General features: G+C 42.7%; 1 protein-coding gene across 1 annotated transcript in view; it reads right to left on the bottom strand.

Annotated features, from left to right (window-relative positions):
* The window catches only part of MCM6 (minichromosome maintenance complex component 6), a gene marked incomplete in the record, with an annotated part of 261,103 nt that overhangs the window by 18,862 nt on the left and 221,936 nt on the right, over nucleotides 1-20,305 (bottom strand). Inside the window, 3 exon segments of the mRNA XM_044074961.1 lie at nucleotides 3,872-4,011; nucleotides 13,789-13,956; nucleotides 18,535-18,667. Coding sequence (XP_043930896.1) covers nucleotides 3,872-4,011; nucleotides 13,789-13,956; nucleotides 18,535-18,667 — 441 coding nt within the window.

Below are 20,305 nucleotides of genomic sequence, written 5' to 3' on the forward strand. Positions count from 1 at the left end.
CCATTCTTTTGTTGATTTGGATGTATGCTTGGGGGGGTCATTGTCGTGTAGAAAGGTGAAATTCCTCTTCATTTTCATCTTTCTAGCAGATGCCTGAAAGTTTTGGACGAAAAATGACTGGTATTTGGAACTGTTCATAACTCCCTCCACCTTGACCAAAGCCCCAGTTCCAGCTGAAGAAAAGCAACCCCAAAGCATGATAATGCCATCACCATGCTTCACCCTGGGGATGGTGTTCTTTTGGTTATGAAAAGTGTTTTTGCACCAAACGTACCTTTTGGAATTGTGGCCAGAAAGTTCAACCTTAGTCTCATCAGACCATACCACATTTTCTCACATGCTTTTAGGAGAGTGATGCATTGTTTTGCAAAGTTTAGCTGGGCCTGGATGTTTTTCTGTGTAAGAAAAGGCTTCTCTCTTGCAAACTTACCCCATAGTCCAGACATATGGAGAATACACGAGAGATTGTTGCCACATGTAGTACACAACCAGTACTTGCCAGAAATTCCTGCAGTTCCTTCAGTGTTGCTGTAAGGCTCATGGCAGCCTCCCTGATCAGTTTTTGACTAGTCTTTTCATCAATTTTGGAGGTACGTCCAGTTCTTTGCAACGTCATTGTTGTCCCATATTTTCTCCACTTTTTGATGACTGTCTTCAGTGTTCCATGGTATATCCAATGCTGTTGAAATTTTTTGTACCCTTCTCCTGACTAATACCGTTCAACAATGAGACCCCTTTCAACAATGAGACCCCTTTGATGCTTTGTAAGCTCTGCGAACAATGGCTTTTTCTGTAGCAGGCAACGGAGTAAACGTCAGGAAAATCCTACTAGGACAGCTGAACTTTATTTTGGGGTTAATAAGAGTCTATCTGATGGCAGGTGTTTACACAAGAAGACTGAGAGCTGTAATTAAATCAAAAGGTGCTTCAACAAAGTATGTTTAAGGGTGTGCACACAAAACAAAGCATTATAGTTTAAGGGTGTACACACTTACGCAACCCTCGTATTGTACATTTTTTATTTATAATTGTTCCCCTAACACATCTGTTCTATTGAATTTAACAGGTTATAGGTCACATTAAAGGTGGGAACATTTTAAATGATTTATTGTGGTCTCTTTTTATATCACAAAACCTGGCATTTTAACAGGGTGTGTAAACTTTTTATATCCACTGTATGTACCATGCTGCCCTGTGTCTGCCACTTGGCTATAACCATAGACTAGTGCCCATGTGGCCACTCCCTTGTGTGTACAACTATGGAATGCTTCTTCCAGTTTCAGAATAGACAGTTTTTCCCCCCACAGGATTTCATCTCCTAGCTCACTGAATAAAATAAATCTATCCTAAAGGAGTACATCATTTATGTCTGATAGTTCATAGTTCTGCATCTTAACAGATGCACACTTTTCCTCTAGGGATCTAGCACCCTTCTTTTCAAATTAAGAGTGAGGATATTTAATTCTAGTGCCCATTCTGAACCATTCGCTACATCCATGGATGCCACCGCTACTAGGCTCTTGAATATATGTTGCTGTACTTATACTGACTGCAATATCTGTTTTTTTGGGGTGGCCAGCTGACAATCAGCTTCAAGAGGTGGTCTTAAGTGAATCCACAAAAGCCTGGATTACATAAAGATGCAGCTGTAGACCTTTGCTCCTCCATGCCCAAAAGCTTGGTGTACCTCTTTTACATTGCCTGGAGTTCCGTGACTCCCCATTTGAAATGCTTCTCCCAAAAAGATCATTCTCTGGAGAAGAACCAGGAAACTTGCACCCTCATTCAGTGATGTGGCTTTAAGAAGAGAGTAGTAGCTATATACTCCCTCTTACGGTCCTGGCCAGCATGGCCCAGCCCAGCTCTTATGGTCATGGCCAGCATGCCCAGCCCAACTTAGTGTTCTGGTTTCCTGTGTATGCATATTGAGGAGGGTGGGGTCAGTAGCAAACTGAAAAATGACATTAATTTTGTAAACCTTGTTTTCTGGGGATGTACTTAGGGTTCCTGGTACACCTGGATTCCTGCGACCCCCTGTTGGAAATGCTCTCTCAGACTATGGGTTTCTCCCAAAGAAATCATCTTCTGGAGGAGAATCAAGGATCTAGTGCTCTTATTAAACCAGTGTTGTGGCCTTAAGAAGAGTACGGCTAGCCCAAGTAATCTATATATTCCTTTCACATTCAAAGTTCAAATCTGACCTCTCATTCTTGGTCAGCATGGCCAAGCAACTTTTTTATTCTTGATACAGTTCTATTAAAGAAGGTGAGTGACTACCTAAAACGAACACAGAATGCACAAACTGAGCAGAACTAAACAGGATAGAGAGCACGTCCAAAACCAACTCAAATGTCAAATGAAGCAAAAACAACAAAAACGCTCAAAGTCCACTAATGGGAGAAGGAAAAAAAACACAAATTGCATACAACTGGCTGTAGAAGTATTAACAGAGGAGCAGTTCTACCTGGAAACACATTGATAGACACAGGCAATGAACCAAAGCAACAAGAAAGCAGAAAACAAATGTAATCAATAAAACAAAACACAATCAAAATACATGGCAGGTGATGAACCAAATCCCAGTTCTTGAAATATAAGCACACATGCACAGTCTATAATGGTGTACAAAAGTAGTAGTGCTGTTAAGAGTAACAGAAGATGAGATGGCTCAAAAGGCAGCTGGCAACCTTGATCTCATACTGTGCATGACTGCAGAAGGTCCGTGACACAGAGGGATAAAGCCCGGACTATATTCACAGGTGAACAGTTAACTTATCAGCTTGGATGCCTACATGAACTTTCAGGTGAGGATGTGAGGGAGCAGCCACTGCTTTCTCATCCATCCTGGAGGGAAGAAGGTGTGTCTGGCTCACCATGTGGGCGACAGCTAATGGGAGCACGTGCGGAGTTCACAGGTCTAGAGAGTCCACTCAGTCATGTGCAACTGAACTGTGAGCTGAAGGGAGCTAAAGCAGAACATGGAAGAGATGACACAGTAGGGGGTGCTTTGCCGTCAAACAGGGTAGGAAGACCCAAAGGACTAGAGAGGCTGTCACTCCAGCCAACTTCCCATCACCAAACTCTTGCCATGAGTGGCTGAGCCAACAGTGGATTCTTAAGACAGGAATGAACGGGTGATAAGGTGCTCACCTACCCAGGAGTTCCTGGCTCCCATGACTGCTGAACGAATGGGACAAATGGGTACAGAAAGGAGATCCATTAGGCTCAAGTCTTATTGGGGTGCAAAACTGTAGGGGAGGGTGAGACAGTGGAATTTACAAAGGATGATCGATGATCACAAACACCTGCCTGCAGCAGCAAAGAAATGCAATAATGTGCAAAACCGACATCCTGGAAGGGCTGAACTAACTTTAGTAGGCCAAGATTTCCAAAGCGCAAATACACAGGGAAAGGAATCTCAATTTAATTTTCAGCTGATTAAGAGTTCTTGATCATAAAAAGCAAACCCCTTAACCTGGGAGTGCCATTTTTGAACCACTGTCTAAACAATAAGCTCTATTCCTGTACCTGTGAGAACAAGAAGCTACCAAAGATATCACAGAAGACTAAGCTTTCATTAGAAGTTCTTGTGAATTTTTGTACCTTCAGAGAAATGTACAAATTCTAGCAAAGCAGAGTTCTCAGGTTGGATAGAACATGTAAACAAGATTGAATTACATTTTAGCAAGCTTGCCACCACAAAAGATACATTGAAAGGCTACAGCTTACATGGTGACAGAGTAAAGGCAACAATGATGACTAATTTTGTTATAAGTATGCCTTTGGCTGTACTGCATTATATTTTGTGATATGTGCTAAAAACCTGAAAGATGTTCGAACATGGAAAATTATTACTTAAACATGTACTTACATAGTGCACAAGTCGATGGATAACTTTTTCAATAATTTGCTTTTTCTTAATGAGCTCTTCTTCAGAATCAATTTCAGACTCCATCTCTGCCAGGTACCAGTTAATGAGTTCACTCTTCTTCAGTGATGATTCATCATCCTCTGCACAGAACATTTTAGAAAGCAAGAAAATCAATATCTAGCAATAACTGCAATTCTGCTAAAAGATATTTTCTAAGTTACAATTAAAGCACTGGTGCTCATATTAAATGCATAAATCACAATTTAAGACAACTATAAACATAGTACAGTTGTGTACACTTACCATAAATGTAGATGTTAAGAGTGTATTCACTGTTGCAGTCATCACATTTGGATTATCTGCTTGCAGTAGCCCTCAGTCGGCCTGATTAACAAAGTCTTGGGTTATTGCTTCAGTTGCTGTCTCATCTTCCATGACGTCAGGTCGTCAGGGGTATAAAACGTAGCAGATGCCATTACATTAGTTGTTCTTGCCCCAGATGTCAGGTGCCCCCCTAATGGGAAGCAATTAAATCTATAAATATACATGGTTATACCTCCAACTAAAAAGCAAATACACCAAAAAGCTGTTGAGCATATTAAAGTAGAGTAGAGGTATAGCCAAAAGAAGAAAGGGGGCTGGAGGGAGGATAACCAGGATTGCAACAGTGAATACACTCAAACATCTACATTTATGGTAAGTGTACACAACTGTACTATGTTTTTCGTGTTTCACTGTTGCAGTCATCACATTTGGGTAGACTCCCAAAGCTAAGGATGGGAGGAGGAATTTAGATAGCATTAGGACCAGCTATAAGGCCCTGCAAGACTGCAGTGGCAAAGCCAGCGCTGGATTTAGAGAAAATTGGCAGATGGTAATGCTTGGTGAAAGTATGTCCTGAACTCCAGGTAGCAGCTTCTAGGATGTCCCTGGTAGGGACGCCAATGTGGTTGAATGGGGTCTGATCCCCTGTGGGATAGGTTTTCCATGGTGCTTGTAGCAGAAATTAATGCAATGGCCTATACATTTGGACATGGTTTGCTTTGAAATAGCCTTCCCCTCTGCCCCTGCAGCAAATGCCACCAGCAGTTGGTCAGATTTCCTTTGAGGTTTAGTCCTGTCCAAGTAGAGTCTAAGTTGTCTGTGCATGTCTAAGGAGTGCAGTATCCATTCCCCTTTGTTCTGTGGGTTAGGAAAGAAGGTTGGCAAATGAATAGACTGATTAAGGGCCACACTGGATACCACCTTGGGCATGAAAGAGGGACTGGTCCTGAGGGACACACTGTCCGCATGAAAGATGATTAAAGGCTCCACTGCCATGAGGGCCTGTAATTCAGATACCCTTCTTGCTGAAGTGATTGCTTAAAGGAAAGCTGTTTTCCAAGAGAGGAATTTTAAATCCACAGTGGCAGCTGGCTCGAAAGGAGGAAGGGTGAGCTTTTCCAATACAAAGTTAAGGTCCCAGGCTGGAGTTGGGGCTCTCCTGGGTGGTCGTAGATTTTCGGCCCCTCTGAGGAACTCCTTAAGCAGTGGATGAGAGAAGAGGGGAGGTTCTGCGTAATAATGAACTGAAATGGCTGAGGCATGAATTTTGATGTAGGAGAAAGGCAGGCCCTTGTGAAGCATCTCAGCTAAGTATTGTAAAATCTGAGGTAAATTGGGCACTGCTGTGCTCATCCCTTGGGATGGTTTCCAGGCACAGAATCTTTTCCATTTTTCAGCATAAGATTTTCTAGTACTAAGCATCCTTGCCTCTAAAATTATATCCATCACTGGTTTACTGAGGGATGGTAAAGGAGAGATTAGGCAATTAGCCAGGCTGCTAGATTCAGTGTATGACGCTGAGGGTGCAGAATCTGGTTCTCCTGCTGAGACAATAGGGTAGGAGTCTGAGGCAGGTGCCATGGGGACAAAACTTGACAATGCACAAGAGGGGGTGCGCCAGTGTTGTCGTGGCCAGTCTAGTGCAATCAAAATCGTCCTTGATTTGTCTTGTTTGATCTTTAGTAGTACTATGGAGAGCAGAGGCAGAGGAGGAAAGGCATAAACTGATAGGTTTTTCCAGTTGAAGGACAGAGCATCCACTTTCCACGCTTGTTTGTGGGGAGTCCCTGTGCAAAATTTGTTCAATTGATAGTTCTGGGGGGAGGCAAGCAGGTCTATATCTGGGCTCCCCCATTTGCTTGTCAACATATTGAAAATCCTTGGTTCCAGCTTCCACTCGTGTGGGTCCATCAGGTTTCTGCTTAGTTAGTCGGCCAGTGTATTTAGTTTTCCTGGCAGGAATTGAGCTTGTAGATGCACTTGGTAGCGCAGGGCTGTGTTCCACGATGCCATGGCTAGTCTGCATAGGGGGTAAGAATGTGTATCCCCCCTGCTTGTTTATGTACCACATACCAGTGGTGGTGTCCGTTTTTACCATTAATTGTCCCGGAAGAATGTGGTCCTTGAAGGCCGTCACAGCATGCTGTACAGCTAACATTTCTTTTTGACTGATATGCAAGTGCATCTGACTTGGGTTCCATTTGCCCTGAATGCACTTCCCTGCCAGGTGAGCCTCCTATGCATAAATCTGAAGCATCTGTTAGGGTTTCTGCAGCAGGGGGTGATGAGAATGGTAGTCCCTTGTTTTGGTAGCAGGCCTCTGCTCACCAAAGAAACCCTTGGCGTAGGCAAGATATGATAGGAATCATTGCTTCTAGATCATGAGAATGTTGACACCATAGGCTTTTTGGATACCATTGTAGTTTCCTCCTATGCAGTCTTGCATACGGAATCAGAAGAATGCAGGAGGCCATAAACCCTAAGGCTTGTAGTATTTGCCTTGCAGACAATAGGGTTTTTGTGGCTACTTGTTCGAAGTAGTTTGTCAAATGAATTTGTTTCTCTGGCTTGAGGAAAGCCATCTGGGAAGTTGTATTCAAGCTTGCTCCCAGGAATATGATTTGTTGACAGGGTACCAGGTGTGACTTCTTTTCGCTTATGGTGTACCCCAGACAAGTTAGCATCCTTTGTACAAAGGCCAGATTTAAAAGTTTGTCCTGGCTTTCTGCCTGAATTAAACAATCGTCCAGGTATGGGTATATTTGAATATTTCCTTGCCTGCAAAATGCGATGACTGGGGCTAGGCACTTTGTGAATACCCTGGGCGCAGTAGATAAGAAAAAGGGCAGTGCCGAGAACTGGCAGTGATTGCAGCCTGCTTTGAAGCGTAGGTATCTTCTGCAAGATTCCCCGATTGGGATGTGCAGGTATGCTTCCTTTAGAGTGTTACCATCCAGGCATCTTTTCCTAGCATAGGAAGCAACTGGTGAAGAGTCAGCATCTTGAATTTTGGATGCACCAAAAAGGTGCTTTAGAGTAGACGGGTCCAGAATAGGACGCCATGAATAGTCTTTTCAGGGTACCAGGAGAAGTCTCTAGTAGAAACCTTGTCCTTTTTCCACTTCTGGTACAGTTTAAATAGCCTTTATGTTTAAAGGAGAGAGTATTTTTGCTTTTGAGCCTCTGCCCACTGATTTGGGGGTAGATCTGGTCAACCTTTTGGCGTTGGTAATGTGTGGAAGTGAAATCTGTATCCTTGGGACACTATTTAAAACCCATTTGTCCTGGGTAATGAGTTCCCAGTTTTTGGCCTGCAGACCAATCTTTCCCCCTAAAGGAGCATTCAGTTGAGAAGTGCTTGGAAGTTTTAAAATCAAGTCATTGAGACAGTTTTCCATAGGGGGGGGGGGGGAGTCTTACTACTCCCAGATTTGGAAGGGAAAGCCCCCACTGCTTAGTCTTGTGCGTACTCTGGGACTGAAACCTGGGATTTCTGCTGTGTCTGGATTTGGACTGAGAAGGCCTGGAAGGGGCCAGAAAGGACCAATTCTTAGAGGGCCAATGCCTACTAAATCTTGGAGGCTGAACTTGTAAGTAACAGTTTGCATAGATTTAGCTTTATCCTCCATCTTGAGAACTTCCTCAGTTTTTTTGCCAAACAGGCAGTCCTGACTTAAGGGAGCATCCAACAGTTTAGCTTTAACATGATCAGGCAAGATTGCTCCTTAAGCCAAGCATGCCTTCTGAGTACAGACCCAGTGACAGCAGCCCTGCAAGAGGCCTCTAAAGAATCAAACCCACATTGCAAAGTACCTGTTCAGCAGAATGCATTAAATCCTGTAATTCCTTATTTTCAGCATAGTCAGGAATCACCATTTTCTGTTTAAACAATCCAAAAATATGTTGTTGATACTTTAACATATGAAACTGACAGTTTAAGGCCCTAATGGCCAAGGTTGCAGAAGTGTAAACCTTCTTACCCCATCTATCCAGCTCCCTGGAGTTTCTATCAGAAGGGGTATGTTTTTTGGTAGTAGAGGCCTTGATGCCCTTGGGTCCCTGTGAAATAGTCTCTGGATCCACAATAGGATTTTTAAAAAGGAACTTGTGAGAATCAGGAACCCTGTAATATCGGTCAGGTTTTCTGGGAGCAGGAGGCAAAGAATCAGGGGCCAAACTAGATTTCAAAAAGGCATCATCAACAATGTCTAGTACAGTAGGTATAGCTAAAGGCCTATGCTGAGGCAAGAGTAAGAAACCCCCCAAGCCTCTTTCAAATTAGAAAAATCCTGGCTTTCCTAGTGGAAATGCTACCTTAGAGAGTGCAAGGTTTCACCAAAAGAAAAATCCTCTGGAGGGGAAGCAGAGGGATAGTCCTCTACATCAGAATCCTCATAAATAGATAAGGGTAAATCCAGATTATCAGAAGAATCAGAAAAATCAGAATCTTGGTCAGAAGATTCATAAACAATTTCAGTCCTAGGTCTCTTAGAGGGTGGTTGGCTTCCCCTGATTAAAGTTATAAGATCTTCAGCCATCTTTATCATTTGTTTTTTAGGCATAGAGGCCTGAACACGCAGCCTGGGCACTGGTTGTCTAGGTATGGTTCGAGGTTTAGGCCTTAAAGAAAAAAAAAAGAGGTGCCTGTTTAATATGCAAGTCCATAGGCCTGAATACACCCTCAGAAGCTGGTGCCTGCACAGTGGCTCCGGACCCATCCAAGGTAGAGACATTACCAGGTTACACAGTTGAAGCATCTCGTGGCATACCGGACTCCGAATGGGTCTCAGTAGAGGACTGCGAATCAGAAGTAGTGGGTATCAGGGGCTGCAAAAGCACCTCACTGAGTACCGGTGAACTGGCGACTGGCTTAGAAGCGTCGACAGCTTTGGACCCAAGTGGCCTGTCTCTGTCTTTATCTTTGCATTTTTTCGGAAATCCAGTAGTCTGATGGCTTACCGATGATATTTTTGGATAATTGAACCAAGAACCGAAATATTTAGAGGCGAAAATATACAGACGACGGATAGTGTGCTGATTAAATAAAGCACAAAACCGACAGCAAGGTACTTTGTGGTCAGGGCCTAGGCAAGGAATACAGTACAAATGAAAATCTTTGTGAGGTTATTTGCTTTCCACAAGAAATGCAATTAACTTTACGAACATCGGTAAGGAGCAAGAAAAAGTTTCCCCAATGGGGTATTTAGCTTTAGTTGAAGACTTCAGTTTTGAAATTCAAAAATGAAAATTTCAAGAGTCAGCCGACCAGCACATGCAAACTGCTTCTGCTTCGGGCACCGCATGACAAGAAAGACTGATGTAATGGCGTCCACTGCATGTTTTATACCCCTGATGACCTGACGTCATGGAAGAAGGGACAGCAACCGACGCAGGACCCAAGACTTTCTTAATCAGGCCGATGACTGTGTGATGACTGCAACAGTGAAACACGAAGAACTTCTGCCAACAAGTCCTTATGAACATTCCCATGATCAGGTGGCAATCAATTTAAGATTCAAAAACCCTCCTGGAATCTCCCAGGTGTTTGTCACGGAGACTCCATGAGGCACAGTAGATCCAACTTTTTTCAGCAACAAAGTGACTTACTCCTGATTTTACGAAAGGGAGTAGGGGTTACCAGCAGACAAAGATCCTGAATTAAATAATGAATCTGTTTACAGTAGGTACTTGTACACCTTCTAAGGCATTCTCTATCAGGCCATTCATTCCTGATCACGTGAACAATGAGGTGGTCAATTATGTACTCCCAAGTGCTTTGCTTCCTCCGGCATGCTGCCATACTGCTACAGTATAATTTGTTATCCATTTAATGAAGTAGACAATAACCCCGTGAGGAGGGCTGCATTAGAACAAGCCCTGCCAGAAAGCTAAAGCAAAGCCTAGCCTACTCCTTAACCCATGATCCAGCTTATAATGTCTGGGGGAAAAGAGTGCACTGTAGGTCATTACTGCTTTACAGATAATTAAACTCAATCATTTAAAAAAAGGCTGCTTGGAAAGCTACCACCCCTGTACACTGGGCTCCAACTGGCTCTCCCTGGTGCTTTCCACTGATCTCAAAGATTGACAGTCTGGTCATTTACAGACAGGCAATGTGAGATGCGAGATAGGCAAGCATATCTGATAATAAACCTGTTCAAACTGTCTGAATTCTTTGGCCCTTTCTAAGAAAGATCTGAACTGCCTTGAACCTGTAGACTGTTTAATATCCTTTTCCTCTCTGCTCCCTGGAAAAGGGAAAAAAAAAAACAGAATAGCGATAGATTCTGGTCAAGTTCAATTTTTAGATACCACTTTTGGCAAGACTGATGTAGGTTTTTCCTGAACATCAAGGACTGTATAGCTCAAGAGATAATCTTGGCAGAGGCAAAAGCCACCAAAATGATGTTCAATGACAAAAACTCTGGTGCCAATCAGTAGCTTGGATGAAAAATTTCCAAAATAAAAAGGTCCTAAGATGGGCCAGCTTTTCTACATGTTTTAAGTAGAACCACTATTTAAAAAAAGGCATTCACAGTATACCGAGATGAGAGGTGGTTCCAGTGGAAGGCAAGCTGCAATTGCAGACACATGTACATTGATAGAGGCACAAGACAGACCTGGTCCAACAGGTACTTTGAAACTCTAGGTCTGTGTAGCTCTGGAAGAGAAGATACCCTTTTTGCACACACCAGGCAGAACTGTTTCCATTTAGACAAATTTCCAAATGATAGCCCTCCTTGCCTCTAAAGATGTACAGAAGCTCTTGTATGAAAAAAGGACCCTTAAGGAGATCAGGTGAAGGTCACTTGTGACTTCAGCTTCCTGAGGGTGGAATGCACCAGCGACCCTTATTCGAGTCAGTTAAGAACAGACTTGTGGAAGCCAAGCTATGACCCCCTTTCTAATCATTTGTACTAAACAAGAGAACCAGGACAGTCGTAATCACAGCAGATTAACCTTGCCGCACTCATCCTTGCTTTTTTGTAACAGTGAGGATTACAATTGGAGATGGACATTAGATCACTCCCTGCCAGGGAATGCAAAATACATTCCCTGTTCATGTTCTGCTGCATAGTCTATTCGATGCAAAACCTCTCCCAAATAAGAGTTTCTCTGGATTTTCCCACCATGTGTTAAATGTCTGGAAAGAGAGTTTGGTCCAGCCTCCATTTGTACTGACTTTATTGAACCTAGTCAGTTATAGTGCTCTATTCTGAAATGAGGCATGAGGGTGAAAGCCTAGAAGCTTGAGGCATAGAATAGCATTGTTAAAAAGCTAGGTAATACAAATGCTGAGAGTTCTGTCATACTAAAAGGCGTTTCTCAGACCCCATTGTAAAATAAGTTTTGCTTGAAAACTGGGATTCCAGATGACGAAGGTACAGACTATTCAGCAATGGAGGACATACTGCTCAAACTTCCAGTAAACGGAAGTAATGTAAGGACAGCAATTTTTCCACCTTTATTGGGTGGTGCCACAACCTCTAAACATTCATTAGCTTCTACACATAGCTTCAGTACTTGCATGTCTATGGTAACAACTCACAGGGAAAATTAAGCATTTCCCTGCCTTCTGATTATGAAGATTACCACATGACTAACTCTCAAGTAGTAAGGCAGCCCCACTTGCAATAAAATTAAATTTTATGGTGAGAAAACAATACATACTTATGAAGTACGGTCAGAAATTGTCATAATGATGAGACAAGATGTATTCACTTCCACAGCTTTGCTGTAAAGGCCTGGAATTCACAAGTTACATGGAGTACACACATTACATCAACTCTTATGACATCATAGTACAGACTGCAGGAAACACAGGAAGCTTAAGAAATATTCCAAATTATGACTGTAAATAAGCACAATCTAGCACGGCGGACCCTCCTTTTAGGCAAGTTTCCTGCATCCACCAATAATCTAAAATTAGGAATAGGTACCTCAAATGGTCAATTGATCAACAACCCAAAAAGGAAGCAAAGCAAAAAGCCAATGGAAACAATGTATGATAGGGCATCATGGGAGGCACCCCAAAACTCCAAATGACTTAAAAATGGAAAGCCAAAAGGATAGGATATCCCTTTTCAAAGACGTGCCTTGTCCCGGAGTCTGGTGAACTTTTGGCCAATGTTTAGAATGCACTCTTTCCATCACCACCAGTGCAGGAAAGACCAAACATTGGCTCAGCTTTAAACGCTTGAAGTGTCTCTGGTATGCAAGAACTAAGTTTGTCTTTTTTACAGCTTGGATTTGTGGTCTAGCACCAAGCACTATACACTTAACCTGTCTACCGTTTAGTCATTTTCAGGCTGCATAAAGAAAAAAATAGCACCCATAGTCATGACAAAAGAAAACTTAACTAGATGGAAGTTGTATTTAAGAAAAACAAAAATAAGCACAGCCAGCTCAGATTACATACTGGTTCAAAATGCAAGAAAGAACAGAAGTTGTAAACCTGATCCAAGCTCTGAAGAGATCTCCTAATGGAGATTCTGCAAGTAAGTGGTACAAACTGCAGCCACCAGCTGGTGGGGTGATCACAGCTCAAAAATACTGCTGTCAAGAGTGCTTCTAAAAGAAGATCAAAGCATTGTAAAATTCTGTAAACTATTTGACCATTCCTATAAGCTTTTCCATGAAAAGAATGGGCATAGTCTCCCAGTCTAAACAGTAATCTAATTACCTTGTATACTTTGTCAAGTTTTGGTAAATTTTAAATCTCAGCCCACTGTAAATACTCCAGCATAGAAATACTTTCACCTACTTACTGTCAAATAAATACACACATCTGCTATAAAGGACAGTTTTCAAAAAGCAAAATGCTGCTGCTGCACTCAAACTTTATATCTCAACAAGAAGCATTAAAAATGTGCCCTCATTCACTAAATGAAGCAAGGGTCTCCAGTGCAGTATAACAAACAGCAAACAGGATATACAACTTTCCCCTCTTCATATCAATTTAATTTAGTTAGGCAATTTTTCAAATCAAGAAACATTACAGCAGTAAAATACTAGAACCATAGCTACTTCAAGTCAAACTAGACATTCAGAAGAATTCCATTCAAAAATGCAACAATAACTCAAAAATAACATACCCCAAGCTCCATGGACACAAAAGGATAAAACCCGGACTGCACCCAAATGACTCATGTTCCAGTTAGTGGTAGGGGTGCTTGAGATAGAGCAGGGAGGTTGAGAGTGAGTGGTCAACAACCTACCCATCCCAAATGGTTGCATGAACACCTGCTGCAAGGCACCCAACATGCCCATGTTGCGTAACAGTAAGTCACTCAGCCAGGACATTGCACATGTGCAGTAGTGGGCATTCACCACCTAAGGTGATACAATCTGCACGGGTGACATACGGTAGTCCACAGGATCTTAAGACTAGCCTACTCCCTAATACTGGCTTCTTACATCCAATGGCAAACAAGTGGGCCATAGAGGAATTAATGGAGCAAATGGATGGGGGGGGGGGGGGGCAAAGAGCCAAAAATTGAATAGGGTTAAATATAACAGTTGCTTTAAGCATTTCTATCTCATTCTAGGCTCAGCACATACAAAACAGAAGATAGTAACACACAAGAACTTACCCTCCTCTGCCTTCCTAAGGTGAAGAACAATAAGGTTGGAAATGCGACGATATTCCATGAAAGATAATCTCATTGTTGGTTTTGCTGCTGTATCCTTGGTAATCTCCTCAGTGTGGCCATTTATTCCATTGACAAGTCCATTTACTCCATTTGGAATGTCAGCATGACCTATTTACAAGTCAATGAAAAAGAAAGCCTTAGAAAAAGTACAGATGTGAAACAACCTACCATAAACAGCACTGTTGCAGTAGGAGAGCCCGCCAAGGATAGCCTAATGTCCAGCAAACCAAAGCCTTTATGCCTTCCAGGTACTGTACACAGATATATATCCTACATTCAAGGCACAAGGTACACGTGTGATGTAAACGTGCCTAATCCTCAGAAATTAATTACACCAGAAGAACCAGAGCAACCCAAGAGGAGAATCAAAAGCATATACATCCAGAAAGGGAAGAGGATGAAGAAAGGAACCAATATGAGTAAGGAGGACCCCATGGCCAAAAGGTAGGCAACCTAGAAGAACAAGGTGAAGGAAGGTGGGACAGAATATTGCAACAGTGAAAAGTACGACATCTACTGCTATAGTAATTTTTTTTACCACAATTGTACTATGTCTTTCCTCATCATTGTTGCAGTATTCTCTGCATCTAGAAGAGAGAACTATTACTAGAGAAGATAGGCGGAGGAACACAGATGAGCTCGCCAGGAATCCATGAAGGATGGCCCAAGAATAACCCACCCTGGCCCTACATATCGCATCCAACTTGTAATGTTTAGCAAGTGTAAGTACACAAGACCAACGGACACGGTCAAGACACCAAAAAGAAAATCTCTTCCATTTAGTCATATAGGACATTCTAGTAGTGGATTTTTTGGCCTCCTGCAAACTCAAAGCAAGTCCTCAAAAGGTGTAAAAAGGAATCAAGACCCTATCACCCAGAGAGTCAACTGAACACAGTGGGCAAGTGAGGGTGGATGACAGATCCCTTGTCCTGTGCTAGTAAATCCATCTTGTCCAGTAATTGTGATGATTGCCCTTGCCAGCTGAAATAGAAGGGGGTAACAATGTTGTCTGGGCAAAAACAGAGTCACCAACAAGATTCTGGGCCTGCCCAAGTTTCTGTGCTGATTTTCAGTAGCAGAGGAAGAAGAGGATAGGCATACAAAAACATCCCCTTTCAGGAAAAAGGCATGACATCCACCTTCCAATCCGGAGGACTTGGCACTCAAACAAAACTGTGGAAGTTCTTTATTCAGTGGGGAGACAAAGATCTACTTCAGGCACTGATGTACAATGTCCAGGAATACCTCCCCGTGAAGAGATGCTCTGAGTGGATGTAAACCGCCTGATCAAACAAGTGATGGTGGACCACAAAACACAAAGCCTAAAGAGCCAGCCTGCAAAGGAAGTTAAAACTTTGTGCCCAGTTACCATGCTACAGTAAGATGCAAAGGACGTAGAATCCAAATGGAGTAAAAGGCACGAAGGGCCAGAATCAGGGCTCTCATTTTATAGATGTTGATATGGTCTGTTAGTTGAGGGGACCAGAGACCCTGGACCTTAAGGCTGTTGGAAAAAGCTTCCCAACCTTGGTCATAAGCATCCATGTATATAGCTCCCGAGTGGGAAGAACCACCTGAAAAGACAGATCTTGATTCAGGGAGCTCTGAAGAATCCACCAGTGGAGCTCCAGCTTGAGACAAAGCAAGAGAGGCACAGGAAACTTTAGAGGACGACAGTGCTGAAGCCAAACACTCGAGATACCACTGAAGCTCTCTCATATGGAGCTTGGTCAAGGAACCACAGAAATAGTGAGTGGATGGTATGTACCCCTGAGCTCAGAGAAACTGTATTGCAGGAAGGACTGGAAAAGGGAGAACAGAGTGAAAATAAACTTTTAAAGATTGAACTTTGGGAGGTGGGAGGCAAGCCAGTATAGATACAGCCTGAATCCTGCAACCCAGAAAGACCTATTCCTGGGAGGGGGACAACACATACACTGAGGTTTATGGGGACTGCCACACTGCAAAGACTCAAGTGTAGATCCCAAAGCAGAAGCTGCTGGGAAGGGGCTGAATCAAAAGAATGTCCCAAGTAGGGGAAAATCTGATCTCCTGAAGTCTGCAAAAGGTACCACTGGGCCCAAACATTTGGTAAATACCCTTGGGGCCACTGAAATACTAAAAGGCAAAGCAGAGAACAGAGAAACACAAACTTTCTGAAGAGAGAGGATGAATTCCTCAAATCTACAGACTCCATAAAAGCTTGAAGCAGAGAAGAGAGTATCTGTAGAGACAGAATCCTGAAGGAAGAAACCTTTTAGAAAGGTATTGAGAAAGGAAAGATTCAGAATGGACCTCTAAACGCACTCCTTCCTGGGAACCAGAAACATTCTGAAATAAAATCCTCTGTCCTTCTGAGGAAGGGGGACTGGCTGGATGGTCCTCTATATAAAAAGATCCTGAAGGACCACAAGAAAATGAAGGAGTTAAAGATCAGGAAGCTGGGGAAGACCTGAGAAGGGAGGAAGGGACTTCCATACTATAAAATAACCTCTGGATAATGGAAAGAACCCAAGAGTCTGAGGTAATCACCTGCCAAACCAGAAGAGACAATCAACCCAAGGGATAGCAGAAAATGGCCAAGGGACAGAAGAGGCTGAATGTCAAACATCAGCATATTTGACAGAGAAGGAAGGCTTCTGACCTTTAGAACCCTGGGAAGGCTTTGTCAGGTAAAGCTCTCTTGGAGGCACACTTGCTACAAGACGACTGTTGAGGCTGCCAATGTACAAAGGAAAGCTGAGAGGGATAATTCCTCAAACCTAGGAAAGGGAAAAATAATATTTGTTTCAGATCCTGCATAACTTTATTCTTATCCTGTATGGTCTTTAATAGTTAAACAGCTGCAGTACCAAAAAGATTCATTGTCCAAGGGGGAATTTCAAGCAATTTAGCCTTTATGTCATCAGGGAGAGCCTAGAAGCACAGCCAAGAGCACCTCAACATCACAGAACCCAATGCAGTAGCCCTAGAAAGCATCAGCAATATCACAGCTGCACTTAATAGAATGACGAGTTACTGAGAAGTACTCAAAGGGAAACCGCAGAAGTCTTTGCCTCCGAATCACGCACTGTAGTCAGAATGCCCCAAAGCTTAGTCAGAACTAGTACATAGTCTTTTGAGTCTGGTACTTAATAGAGCAGAAAGCTGAAGTAGCAGAAGTGTACACTTTTCTCCCATACATGTCCCACTGCACAACTGTCTGACATCAGAAAGTAAAAGTTTAGACAGTTAATCAATAGCCAGAGAAATGGCAGCTGGGTCAGAGGAAGGACTCTTACAATCATTTTTGAGCTTCAGAGCCCTTAAATGCTTTTTCAGGGCAGGAAGTCAGGAATCAGAGCAGCTTGAGAAGCTGAAGAAATATCCAGAAGGGCATTAAATACTTGAGGGACTGTAACAGGTCTGGGAGAATCTATTTGCAAGAGTTCATAGCACCTTTTTTGATTGTCAGACACTTGTGAATAATCCCACTTAAAAAGTGTTCCATTAAACAAATCACAGTGTCCACAAAGGATAATTCTTCCACAGGGGAATCAAGGAATAGTGATTACCTCTTCAGACCCCAGGGCAAGAGAAGAATAGATCTGGGAGGAGTAAGCCAATGACTTCACCAGAATCTAAATCCCGCTCACCCTCAGAAGAATTAGACTCCCTAGGAAGCACTTTGAAGAGGTAGAGGACCAGGTAACAGAAGGAGGAACAGATAAGCCCAAGGGGGTTTCAAAGCCATAAGAGCACTGAAAAGTCAGAGTAAAATCCTAACATTCTTGAGGATCCCTGGCCACAGAGGTCACGTCTGGTCTTCTGTTTACTTTATAAAAGGGACAATCCGCTTTAAATCAGTCTAGAAGGATCAAGTCTCTACCTCGATTCAATGAGGGTACTAGGTGCCTCTTCCCCCACAAGTACCTGGGCAATCCAGTTGCTACAGAGGGAGAGGACACAGGCACCGGACAGTCCTTGGGTTCTTCACCAAAACCAAAGGAGATGGATGGAGGAGGCTGGACAGCAACAGATCCAGAACGCACCTTCTGACCTTTTTCAGTGATGCCTGAATGCCGGGGGGCAGGTGGATTCAAAAGCCATTGTACCCCACATCAAAAGTTTTATAGCACTGGTTCCCCAGACAAATAGAAAGGGATGACAGACAACTGTAGAGTGTCTTACAAACGCCTAGCAGATTTCACACTTAGTATGGTCATGTGTTGCAGCCAAACAAAAAAGGCACTTTTCATGTCTCTATGGGGAATCTACCTCCCACAGTCACATTTCCCCTTTCTGAAGGGTATTCAAAAGGGGAACATAAAGGAGGGGGGGGGGGTGGAGAAACTAATGGAGCACTCATCTTTACCAAGCTCAGTAGCTGAATCAACTCAACGAACATCTTGCAGACCAAAATCAAGGTAGCTTTCAGACTGGCAATAATGTTCCAAGGATTAGGCACTAATACATCACATAGGTACCTCATGCCCTGAATGTAGAACACGTCGGACGTACAGTGCCTGTAATGTATAAAGGCTTTGGTATGCTAGCCAGACGTTTGGCCATCCTTGGCAGGATATGTATCAAGATGTAAAGAATACTGCAACAGTGAAAAGGAAGGACATCAAAATGTTTTAATATTTCAGAAAGGAATGCCACGTATTCAAAAAAAAAAAAAATGTCCACAGTCTGTCATACCATTAATTCCTTCTTGCATTGCTTCTTCCTCCTCTTCCTGCTCTTCCTGGTCTAAATTAACATCAGGAGTCTCCACTCTAATAATTGACTTATTAAGTAGCCTGAATGCTTCCTTCACATGTTTGGGCTGTACCTGTTTAAAAAAAAAAAAAATTGTGGTTAAACACTGAACATGATATCAAGCAAGACTGAACTTTACGTTATGAACTTGACAGCTGTGCTGAGTTTAAGTAACCCAGCCTACCAAGTCTGATGATGCATTAGTTTCTACAATTGCTCAGTATGCACACAACTGCACCCTCCATGTAGCTAAGTGAACAGTTTCCTGTTGAGTACAGGATATCTTTATCGTGCAGTTATATGAAGCTGCCACTTCTAAACAAGTGTAATTAGGGCAGAATTTATACAGTTAGATAATCCTGGCAGAAACATTTTGAGATACTTGTGCAGCAACAGCAGCCTCCCTGGCAGAGTGTGATACTCTTCCTCATCAGATTCAATATTTTTTTTGGGGGCGGGGGTGAAACATGCTCTACAGGGGGCTTCAATGGCATGGCCTACTTACTGTCAGTGTCATAGCACATCAGAAACGAGAGTGATCCCAAATAATGTTCTCCCATCTATGTTCTCCAATCTAATTCAGAACTTTAAGATTAAGGGAGAGTGGCAACCCCACCAGCTAAAAGAAAAAGGGTCCACTCTCGCGGCAGAAAGGACTACTACTAAATTTACCACTGCATCATGCAGCCACGCATTTCAGGGGAATTTGTGCAATAAAAAAGTTGCAGAGTAAGACAGCAAACATCCCTTCCTAAAGCAATGGGAAAGTCTGGCTGGCTGTGATCTACACACACAACAGATATGGCCTCAAAACAATCACTACTGTAGTCTGATCTTAGTTGGTATCCACTGTGGCAGTGAAAGTGTCAGGCTTGGGCAAAGAACAAAACATCTACCAAAGCCCCGCTTGTAAGACAAGAGACCACCCCACTGCACCTCTGTTGGGGCAGTGGCAAGGAATCAGTTAATTATAGGCAATGGATCCACATACGGAAAAAGGACCATCCCCCTAAGGGACCAGCACCCTCAGACCCATGTGCGACTAGTAGGACCTCTATGGATACATGCACTCTGCCTGCTGATTAAATTACCAACATTTTCAGCTTCTCTTGTTTTTCGGTGTTGACATTTTATGGAGACTACTCCAATGGAACAGTGTCGGACAGCCCTTACTCTAATACTGAAAGTTTAAGTGCACAAAGTCCATCCAAAGATTGCAGGTGTGAGGAACAAGGCCTTCTTAAAGGCAGCACAAGAAGAAACAGTTTTCTTCCGTAAAAGCACTGGGAAAAAAAAAATTGTGCGCCACTTAATGTTCCTGGAAAGCTATTAAAAAAAAAAGAAAAATAATTTAGGACCTTCACGCACTGTAGTTTTTTTTTTTTTTTTTTTTTTTAAGTACATGTATTTTCCACAAACACATTTGTTAGTTATCTTTTTTGAGGAAACCAAACCTCAATAAATACCAAATTACTACTTGTAAAAATAAAATAAAAAAGCAGTAAATAGACCATAATGAATCTCTGAAGTTTCCTCATGGGACAAAGTACAGTTGTGTACACTTACCATAAATGTAGATGTTAGAGTGTATTCACTGTTGCAGTCATTACACTTGAATTCCAAAGTCTAGGTCCGGCGTCGGTTGCTGTCACCTCTTCCCCGACAGTGCGCCAGGGGTATAAAAGATGCAGCCAACGCCATTTTCTTTGGT

This window comes from Protopterus annectens, chromosome 6.part0, assembly GCF_019279795.1.
Source record: "Protopterus annectens isolate FY-2018-M chromosome 6.part0, PAN1.0, whole genome shotgun sequence".
Classification (NCBI taxonomy): Eukaryota; Metazoa; Chordata; order Ceratodontiformes; family Protopteridae; genus Protopterus; species Protopterus annectens.